At 41.9% G+C, this 11,844-nt stretch overlaps 1 protein-coding gene across 1 annotated transcript in view; it reads right to left on the reverse strand.

The window, feature by feature from the left end:
* Nucleotides 1-6,819, reverse strand: part of gucy2f (guanylate cyclase 2F, retinal) — a 34,105-nt gene extending 27,286 nt beyond the window's left edge. Inside the window, exons 1-2 of the mRNA XM_041260041.1 lie at nucleotides 6,008-6,819; nucleotides 1,646-1,947 (exon numbers count right to left, since the gene is read on the reverse strand). Of these exons, the coding sequence (XP_041115975.1) occupies nucleotides 1,646-1,947; nucleotides 6,008-6,770 (1,065 nt within the window). The 5' untranslated portion in view covers nucleotides 6,771-6,819. The remainder of the gene's footprint in view (nucleotides 1-1,645; nucleotides 1,948-6,007) is intronic.
* Between the last annotated feature and the right edge of the window lie 5,025 nt (nucleotides 6,820-11,844).

The raw sequence follows: 11,844 nt of genomic DNA on the forward strand, positions 1-11,844 counted from the left end.
TGGATGTCAGGGTGTCTGCCATGCTAGCAGAGTCTGGCTCCATTTGCTCACCAGACAACAGTCTTCATTTAACTCTACTGTATAATCAATGCAATACATACTCAACTCACTTTAAAAACACACTTCTCAAGCAGAACCCATTCGCATGACATTGGCAATCTATTAGAATCGTGAGGCCAAGCAGTAACACAGCCAGGCCTGTCCCAAGTGGTTGCAGTCATTGACTGGTCCAGTAAAAAATGTTCTGGACAGATGCACACCTTTATAGTGTGTGTTGTCTAGAGAATGTGTGTTTCAATCATCTCAGTGTATCTGCTAGAGAATGTGTGTTTCATTCATCTCAGTGTATCTGCTAGAGAATGTGTGCTTCATTCATCTCAGTGTATCTGCTAGAGAATGTGTGTTTCATTCATCTCAGTGTATCTGCTAGAGAATGTGTGTTTCATTCATCTCAGTGTATCTGCTAGAGAATGTGTGCTTCATTCATCTCAGTGTATCTGCTAGAGAATGTGTGCTTCATTCATCTCAGTGTATCTGCTAGAGAATGTGTGCTTCATTCATCTCAGTGTATCTGCTAGAGAATGTGTGCTTCATTCATCTCAGTGTATCTGCTAGAGAATGTGTGTTTCATTCATCTCAGTGTATCTGCTAGAGAATGTGTGTTTCATTCATCTCAGTGTATCTGCTAGAGAATGTGTGTTTCATTCATCTCAGTGTATCTGCTAGAGAATGTGTGTTTCATTCATCTCAGTGTATCTGCTAGAGAATGTGTGCTTCATTCATCTCAGATCTGCTAGAGAATGTGTGCTTCATTCATCTCAGTGTATCTGCTAGAGAATGTGTGCTTCATTCATCTCAGTGTATCTGCTAGAGAATGTGTGCATTCATTCAGTGTATCTGCTAGAGAATGTGTGCTTCATTCAAATGTATCTGCTAGAGAATGTGTGCTTCATTCATCTCAGTGTATCTGCTAGAGAATGTGTGCTTCATTCATCTCAGTGTATCTGCTAGAGAATGTGTGCTTCATTCATCTCAGTGTATCTGCTAGAGAATGTGTGCTTCATTCATCTCAGTGTATCTGCTAGAGAATGTGTGCTTCATTCATCTCAGTGTATCTGCTAGAGAATGTGTGCTTCATTCATCTCAGTGTATCTGCTAGAGAATGTGTGCTTCATTCATCTCAGTGTATCTGCTAGAGAATGTGTGTTTCATTCATCTCAGTGTATCTGCTAGAGAATGTGTGTTTCATTCATCTCAGTGTATCTGCTAGAGAATGTGTGCTTCATTCATCTCAGTGTATCTGCTAGAGAATGTGTGTTTCATTCATCTCAGTGTATCTGCTGTCTAGAGAATGTGTGTTTCAATCATCTCAGTGTGGTAATGAAGAGCAATGCATTTGCAAAGTGACAGTGAAATGAAGGTAAGTATTAAAGATATAAGATGAAGTGAATTGTGTGGAGATGCTTCTGGAAGTGTGTAAGTTGCTGAAGCATGTGTTTGAAGTGTGAAAGATAAAAACGTTATATACCCTGGAGCTTTTGCTAATATGGCCACACACATGAAATGGATCAATTTGTCCAAGTCCTGCACATCGTTCTTCCCACACATTGACACTAGATGAAGGGTTGAGAAAAAGCCATGTTACCTGTTCCGGTTGCAGCAGTGTCTTTATCTCCCCCTGCTGTTTCGCCTTGTCGAAGGCTTCGTAAAATGAGCTCTCCCCGGACTCCACTGTGACTGTCAATACCGAATCGTATGCTTCTCGGAGCTGGCTGTTGTTGCCCAACATGAAGAAGGAGTTGCTTTTGTATGGGAGACTGTAGAGCAAAGTGTCATATGGTAAAAAGATGTATCTCCCGTCTGTCAACCCCATTTCATTGGCTTTCATCAGGAAGGCAGCCTGCTCCTCACCTCCAATCAGTACAGAGTGCATGCACATGATAATGACTGAAACACACAAAACAAACTACAGTGAATAATGATATAAACACACATTGTAACCAAGCAGGGCCCTGGGCACGACCTCGGAGCTTCTACAGGGCACAGAACTGAACACATGTGAATAATGATATAAACACACATTGTAACCAAGCAGGGCCCTGGGCACGACCTCGGAGCTTCTACAGGGCACAGAACTAAACACATGTGAATAATGATATAAACACACATTGTAACCAAGCAGGGCCCTGGGCACGACCTCGAAGCTTCTACAGGGCACAGAACTAAACACATGTGAATAATGATATAAACACACATTGTAACCAAGCAGAGCCCTGGGCACGACCTCGGAGCTTCTACAGGGCACAGAACTGAACACATGTGAATAATGATATAAACACACATTGTAACCAAGCAGGGCCCTGGGCACGACCTCGGAGCTTCTACAGGGCACAGAACTGAACACATGTGAATAATGATATAAACACACATTGTAACCAAGCAGGGCCCTGGGCACGACCTCGGAGCTTCTACAGGGCACAGAACTGAACACATGTGAATAATGATATAAACACACATTGTAACCAAGCAGGGCCCTGGGCACGACCTCGGAGCTTCTACAGGGCACAGAACTGAACACATGTGAATAATGATATAAACACACATTGTAACCAAGCAGGGCCCTGGGCACGACCTCGGAGCTTCTACAGGGCACAGAACTGAACACATGTTAATAATGATATAAACACACACTGCAATCCAACCTGATACTGCTACTGTTGCCATTTTAATTAATTGACAGCTTCATTCATTGCAGTGTGCAATGCATCCATTACCTTTCTGTTTGACAGTTAACATTACGCAACTAAACACCAGCTACCCAAGAACTGCACCGCTCCTGATCTCATATAAATGGTGTACAGCTTCCAACAAGTATGTCCTTAATTAGGATTTCTGGCTCTTCTACAAAACAGCTGACAAGTGTGGTTTGTACAGCTTTTTGTTGACAGGCAATTGCCAGCAGCTGTTATAACCGACAATGAACACGTGCTTGCAGCAGCAGTTTCCGAGGAAAAGGTTTGAAAAGCATTCGATCAATGAAAGCCATCAAACAAAGCAGGGTGTGTGGATGTTGTGTACAGAACCATTGGGCTCCGTCAGTGTCAGGTGTTGCAGGGCTCCCTCTTATTGTTTCAGGAGCGCGGCTTCGTATCTATTATCATCGGTCATGGATTTCAGATACAACGACCATAGCAGCTCCTGAAGAAGAATCCAGGGAAGCATACAGTACGAGACACCGTGCACACGACACATACACTTCTAGAACAATTATCCAGGGAACCGTAGAGTACGAGACACCGTGCACACGACAAATGGACTTCTAGAACAATTATCCAGGGAACCGTACAGTACGAGACACCGTGCACACGACACATGCACTTCTAGAACAATTATCCAGGAAACCGTACAGTACGAGACACCGTGCACACGACACATGCACTTCTAGAACAATTATCCAGGGAACCGTACAGTACGAGACACCGTGCACACGACACATACACTTCTAGAACAATTATCCAGGGAACCGTACAGTACGAGACACCGTGCACACGACACATACACTTCTAGAACAATTATCCAGGGAACCGTACCGTACAGTACGAGACACCGTGCACACGACACATACACTTCTAGAACAATTATCCAGGGAACCGTACAGTACGAGACACCGTGCACACGACACATGCACTTCTAGAACAATTATCCAGGGAACTGTACAGTACGAGACACCGTGCACACGACACATACACTTCTAGAACAATTATCCAGGGAACTGTACAGTACGAGACACCGTGCACACGACACATGCACTTCTAGAACAATTATCCAGGAAACCGTACAGTACGAGACACCGTGCACACGACACATACACTTCTAGAACAATTATCCAGGGAACTGTACAGTATGAGACACCGTGCACACGACACATACACTTCTAGAACAATTATCCAGGGAACTGTACAGTATGAGACACCGTGCACACGACACATACACTTCTAGAACAATCTTCAAATTCATACCTTTCGTCAGACCGACACAGAAGATGATAATATACAGGCTTTCAGGTCCATGTAAATAAAAGGGGGTGGAGTTTAAAAAGAAATAGTGTCGATGATTGTGTATTGAAAAGGAATAGTGTAGATTACATATTGAAAAGGAACAGCTGGTAGAGCAGAAGGATAGCTCTTCTGGCAGAAGTAAAATAACGAAGCAGAATCACCGATAAGAGGCAAAAGAATGCATGTGTAGTTTAGTTTAAAAGAGTATAGCAGGAAAGCATAAGGTTAAAAACAAACAAAACGAGTAAGCTGTACACATAGCAGAAGATAAAAATCTACTTCTAAAGTCCTCTGTATGTTTTTGTAATGGGCAGCTCAATGTAAAATAAATAAGATGGCTGGAAATATAACCTCCCTGAATTAAAAGTAGACATTATTATGAACGGCTGTAAAAAGAAACATCACAGATCACACCTCAGCGCCTTTCTCCAACTTCAAAGAACTCAGTTTAAAAAGATACATCATTCTTTCAACTCCACTTTATTTAATGTGTTTATGGATGTAAAAATGACACTTGGAAAGAAAACTTGATGCATGTCATGCTTCAGAAGATTACAGACCTTTTCAATCTATGACTAACAATTCCAAAGTGCACAAGCCATTCGGCAGAGTGCTTTGCTATCAAAGGTGTATTTTATAACATATGAAGTTGAAACAGCAACAAGAAGCACTGCAGGATACAAGAATAAAAAACATGACAAACAGAGTCACTTCAACACACTCTCTGTTAATATTCAAAACACAACATTATTATAAACAAGCTTTAAAAAGGAAGCTTCGGAACATGAAACACTTTGAAGTGACACATCCCTCGCAAGACAATGAGTCTATTGAACCTCGGATCAATAAACAATAATCTCTCCTCAGCAAAATATATACATTGTGGTAGCCGGGTCACTTTGTGCTGAGGAGGTCACACCAGGACTGACGGGCGAAGGGATGAGAAGGTGTCATGAAGCAGTGACAGTATCTATAATGTTAAAGACTCAAGTCTAGAGAACAGAGTGAGGATCATGTCTACCTGCTGACATCTGGCACTCCAGAGTGAAAGCACTTCCATGCCCCCTACTGCACTCAGTCCCAGTGGATGCAAGGAAATCCACACTGGGTTGTATATGTAGGGATTTATTTCATAGAATACCTTCCTTAAAATGACTCGAATATTTAAAGCCCAAACCAAGATGTTCTTTAACGTATTAGTAGCTAAGAAAGAATTCTATAAATGGCATGTGTCGTCCAAGTCTCTGCATTGTTCTTAAATGTCTTGTACATGGATTTCCATTTCAAACATGATATCTGGTATAAAAGCAGGTTAAGATAAACTTTCATTTTGCTAGTCTTACTTTCAGGAAGTCCATAATTGTTTCTCTTCCTAGGCCATCTTACTTCACCAGTGTCCTCTGGGTCCCACCATACTACAGTCAATAGAAGCAGATAGTTGGGTAATGGCAGGGAAGGGGTTGCAGGGGTGAAATGAGCAAGGAAGAGCAAGACCACCTGAAAGCAAGACTTGCACACAAAGACTTCTTTAACCTGGTATAATACCAGATCCCAGGGCTAAACAGAGTGCCTTCAGAGCAAACACAATGGGATCCTTCACTTTGTATTCAAGTCAAGTGGTTGATCTTTGCAGGAGTGCACACTCTTGGATATAAACCGTTATACTACAATACATGGAGTTACTCATCTTGCTGGCTTCCATCTTGCTTGCAGTCCTGTGTCATATCTGGTTGCCCCGAGACCACTACCCTGAAGTGATTAGGTACTAGGAAGCAGCAGTCATGTTTAATCTGTAGCTGTGTGTATTTTACTAAAGCTCTTCAACACTGGGAACAGGGGGCTTACTTGTCTGGTCCTAATGCTAATAAGGGTTAAGAAAAGATAAAGCTTTTGGTTTCCACTCCTTTCTGCTGTGTTATTATGATTATAAAAGCTACAGCCATACTCACTCTTCAGTTGACCCGTGCTTTTAATTTGTTGAAGAGTCTGCTCTATCCCGGCGGGTCCATAACCCAAAGGAATGACGATGCCAACAGGCAGCCTCATGTTCCTGAGAGAATCGGCCACCCTGTTAGCGGTGTCCACCCACACATCCTCATTGGAAGAGACGATGCCCACGTTCGCCAAGCTGAAGTGTTTCATGAGGCTGAACAGCACGCGTGTAGGTGAGGGCAGAGTCCTAGAGAAGGTAGGGAAGCTCTTCACTGTATCCAGTTCGTAGTTGATACAAGCCCAAGAGAAAATGGCCTTGTCCCAGTTCTTGCTCAGAAGCGTAGCAGCATCACAGTAGCCTGGGTTCAGAGGGCCGAGGATAGCAGAGGCGGAGTTTTCATAGCCCACGAATCCAGACAGTGCGGTGGATGTTTCGCAATCTTCTCGCAGCACCACGAAGTCTAACTTGTAGCCTAAATCCAGTGACACGTCGTTGTTGGCCCGGTCCACTGCTAGCTGAGCTGCAATGTTGGGAAGGGCTTTTGAAAATAATGGGTCACAGTCCCAGGGTCCCAGAACCCCTACTTTAAAGATTAAACACTGGACATTGCAGGGGAAGGTCAATAACCCCAACAGAAACCACAGTATTGACAAATACAAGGGCAGCTTCCGATGTGAGCCTTTTAACTGTAGGTGGCGCCACCGTGGATGGTTAGATAACTCCAACAAAAAGGCTCTGAAGGGTTTTGGAATATTACCCATCCTCCTGTAGGCGTCCATGGTAAGGCTGTAAATTATATCAATCCATCCAGAGCAACTTCACACGTCTATGTGGACAACAGAAACACACAGTGAAATAAAGAAGCGCTTTCTAGAATAGCAATATATTATTTAGCCATACAACTTCAGAATTCAGATTTTTTTTTTTTTAAATATGAAAATATGTGCGGTTTGTTTATGTAATTAGCTTTGCGTATTTAATGTATTTACATATTTGTTTCATTCTGCGTTTGTTTCATTAAATGTCACAAGCGCATACACTCTCAGTACTTCATTGCGGGTCCTGCTTTTGAACAGGATCTAGTTTTGTAACTGCTGATATTGTGTAATGGCTGAGGCAATGGATATTCTTGTGTAAGCGTCAGCGGGTGTCTGGCTAAACTGAACTAATCCTCGCGTTACTTCGCAGATATGCAAGGCCAGTAAATTGACCCGTTGTTAGTTGCACCCTTATTTTAAATATACCGCACGAAACATGTGTCTCATACATTGAAACCCATGCTTGACCTTATCTTAAATACACAGAAACATGTGTATCATTGAAACCTATGATTTAATAATACTTAGGCAATGTGTTAATGTCAGCTTAATACAGTATAATATCATTACAGTTCTTATACAGCCTACAAGAGTAAACATCAATAAGCCATATCGTACGATTGCGTTGAATATAATAAAGGATTGCAATACATTCAGCCTCTTTTAGTATCGACTGCTGTTAGAATATAATTTTCTATTTGGTCATGTTTAGACTATGTACTAATATTATATATTTGTTTGATGCGATCACTGTCACTATATAATTGTTTCCGAACAAACTGAGAAAAATGCAGATTTTGGAAATTAAAATAACATTGACCTTTTACCTGAAAAAGACTAAATGAACAAATAACTCAGGTGACTTTATATTATATATATATTATATATATATATATATTATATATCATATATATATATAATATCTGTGTGTGTTGTTTAGGAGAGTGGTAAAGTCCCAATCTTGTGCGGCGAAATTTTTACATTTGCGCGCAGTTTCTTTAAACAGTAAGGAAGAAGTACAAAAAGGAGGGGAAGATCTAAAATTTCCTCGGGGCCCTTAGATTTTTAACCCCCTTGTTGCCACAACACAAGGCATAAAGCTCACATTTTGGAGGGAGGTATTAAGCCCCTTCTTTTCGTTCGTTTTTTGGAAATCCCAGGTACAGGACTCCGCTTCCACACGCAACTCAATGGGAATGGATTAATCTCGCTAGTGCAGACCACATAATAACATTACCGTCCGCAGCATCAAAAAATAAATAAATAAATAAATAAGCAGAAAGAAGAAAGCTTTTAAACTTGCATCCAAACTCTGATTGAAGCGCAGGGTTTTATTGTCATGAGACACCAGCTCATTATTTCATGGTTCTACTGTGTGCAAGATGAGAACAAGCGCAGCACCCTGGAGAGAGAGAGCGACTTACCCAAACTCACCATTTACACAAGCGCAGCAACCTGGAGAGACAGCGCGACTTACCCAAACTCACCATTTACACAAGCGCAGCAACCTGGAGAGAGAGAGTGACTTACCCAAACTCACCATTTACACAAGCGCAGGAACCTGGAGAGAGAGCGCGACTTACCCAAACTCATAATTTACGCAAGCGCAGCACCAATACGTGCAGGCACATCTGATACATAACTGCAAAATAACATCATTTAAAAAAACGGCCTCCAGCTAACCTGAAATAAATACATTAATACAAACTTCTGAAGTCAAGGTATTTCCATCTGAGCAGCAGATCATTTCATTCCACGCGTTCGGTTATTAGAAACGGGTCAGTTGTATATGTATATATATTTTTCCCGGTAAGCCCTTGCAGTCACCGGCAGCGTAACCGTAGGAGTTAAATTAATACCTAATAAATTTCTGGTCAGGTATATTGTAAGAGGATTGCAGTCCTGCCTTGAGACTGGAAAAACAAATTACTATCGAGAGTCAATCGGGGACCCGACTTGGAAAACGTCACCTAGACCAGAAACCTGCATGAAAAAAACAATCACTGACTGCCCTGTCTTTTACCCACCTACTCGTTTCTCTATTGATTTAACATGTGTCTATAGCGCCCAGCCTTGCGCGTATTGTTCAGTCAGTTTAAGACCCAGTCTTAAGATCTTTATTCTAAGATGCACCATTCGTTTTCTTCTCTGTGTTGCTAATTAATCCGAGCCAGCACATCGTGCTTGAAGGAGTCGTGTTAATTGTATTATTTTTATTTCAATTGGAAGTGAGTTGTGGAACTTGTTTCTCGTAAAGGGTTTTGATATTGGGAAATGGATGGGATTTAATAATGCACGAACGATGAAATCATAGTAAAGGGTTTTAATGAAAGATTGTAAGCGGTTCAATATTTTGTACAGGTGTGTAGGTTAGGTAATTACCCTCTGTGCCAGAGCGCTGCGAGCAACTGATGATGAGCTTCGAGGAAACTCTTCAGAGCCTGAAAGAGTCAAGGATTCTCTTTGAAGAAACACTGTGGAGTCTGAACGCTTCTGGTCGCGAGTAATTGGAGTCGATGATTAAAAGAAGATAACATGAGCTGCAGTTTAATTAAATTAGCACATAGGCCTCGTGGGTATAATTAAAGTAAACAAAGAGCTCCCTCCTTGGCAATCCCTCTGTGTTTGCAAACATTTTCATGCGTTAATTATGTTGTTTGTTATGAGCGCTCAATAAGGGCTTGCTTTAAATCCCTTTGTTAAAAACGGACTTACGTGTCTCTAATGCAGGTGATGAAGGATATCTGCTAAAATCATAGACACATACAGTAAACGAATGACATAAATACTGGCACTATAGTCCTAGAGAGTGTGTTACTGTTAATCATTTTCTTTTTGTTAGAATTACAACAAAAAAAACAGCATTGACCATTGTAAAAAATGACTGTGGTATACTATAAAGCACTGTAAATGCATGGAGAAACAAAATCACTGTGCAGTTAATGTGGTAAACTTGTAGAACGACCTTGAAGGAAGATTTCTTTAATTTGGGCTCCAGTTCTGTGATTCGTGGTCTCCTGAAATTGAGGTTTCTTTATATTCCTCCCCCAGTCGGTTGTTGTTCCAACAGTAATATGAAGCTGATCACAAAGCCAATGATTGTTTATTATTTTTGGTGTGAAATAAAAGCCATGCTGGTTGTGAGGTATGACGTCCCTTTCTGAATAAATACATCACCTGGCCTTCAGCTTCAGCAAAGCAGGATCGATACACAGGACCATTAACAGCTACTAGAATAGAGGAGAATGTTCCTATGATTCTAACATGTTTGTGGAAATGAAATGTGTGACTCTGCAATGATGAGGGGTGCCATGAAAATGGTAACTGAAGAAAATGTGTTTTAAAATCTTGAGACTACACCTTTAGCTCAAGCTTGCCTGACACTGTGTGTGAAAGTGGCCCTTCACTGATGGCAAATCTTCCCTGACCTCTATCCCTTAAGCTGATAAGACACTTGGAGCTATTGCACCTCGACACCTCTGTCCTATTTTCACAAATAGGCAAAGAGAACTTCTGTGCTATCAGCAGATCACAGCAGCAGTTTCCAAAGTCTCTGAGGCAGCAATATAGCAGCCATTAAAACAAAGGGCAGCAAACACAGCTCCTTCATGCAGCCTGAAGCTGTAACAAAGCCAGTCTGTACAGAGCCCCTGAACACTGCCACTAAACACCACACAGGGTTAATAAAGCAGTCTGTACAGAGCCCCTGAACACTGCCACTAAACACCACACAAGGTTAATAAAGCAGTCTGTACAGAGCCCCTGAACACTGCCACTAAACACCACACAGGGTTAATAAAGCAGTCTGTACAGAGCCCCCGAACACTGCCACTAAACACCACACAGGGTTAATAAAGCAGTCTGTACAGAGCCCCTGAACACTGCCACTAAACACCACACAGGGTTAATAAAGCAGTCTGTACAGAGCCCCTGAACACTGCCACTAAACACCACACAGGGTTAATAAAGCAGTCTGTACAGAGCCCCTGAACACTGCCACTAAACACCACACAGGGTTAATAAAGCAGTCTGTACAGAGCCCCTAACACTGCCACTAAACACCACACAGGGTTAATAAAGCAGTCTGTACAGAGCCCCTGAACACTGCCACTAAACACCACACAGGGTTAATAAAGCAGTCTGTACAGAGCCCCTGAACACTGCCACTAAACACCACACAGGGTTAATAAAGCAGTCTGTACAGAGCCCCTGAACACTGCCACTAAACACCACACAGGGTTAATAAAGCAGTCTGTACAGAGCCCCTGAACACTGCCACTAAACACCACACAGGGTTAATAAAGCAGTCTGTACAGAGCCCCTGAACACTGCCACTAAACACCACACAGGGTTAATAAAGCAGTCTGTACAGAGCCCCTAACACTGCCACTAAACACCACACAGGGTTAATAAAGCAGTCTGTACAGAGCCCCTGAACACTGCCACTAAACACCACACAGGGTTAATAAAGCAGTCTGTACAGAGCCCCTGAACACTGCCACTAAACACCACACAGGGTTAATAAAGCAGTCTGTACAGAGCCCCTGAACACTGCCACTAAACACCACACAGGGTTCCAAGGAATGATAGGGGCACTTTGAATAAGCCTTCCTCTGTCTCACAAGGGTCCTGTTAACGCTATACAGGTGCAGATTCACTGGGAGGGAGACCCGAATTTCATTTCAGCCTTCTAGTGTCAGGGTGTACTGCGTTTCATATGATCCTAATGAGATAATCAGCTTCATTTCAGAACTAGTAACTTTACAATCAACCATGTTCTTTACTGTTAGCATTTCTATCTATCTATCTATCTATCTATCTATCTATCTATCTATCTATCTATCTATCTATCTATCTATCTATCTATCTAATCTGTAGATATGTAATGAAGCTGAGTACCAGCCTGTCTGTCTATAGTCACACAGGCACTGGTGGGGCTAAATGACCTATCCAACAAACTTCTGCTGATGAACCTCAATCCTTTTTATATAAAAGCTCATTACTGTACAGATTAAATCAGGTATTGGTATTGTTC

Source organism: Polyodon spathula, chromosome 9 (genome assembly GCF_017654505.1).
Source record: "Polyodon spathula isolate WHYD16114869_AA chromosome 9, ASM1765450v1, whole genome shotgun sequence".
Classification (NCBI taxonomy): Eukaryota; Metazoa; Chordata; class Actinopteri; order Acipenseriformes; family Polyodontidae; genus Polyodon; species Polyodon spathula.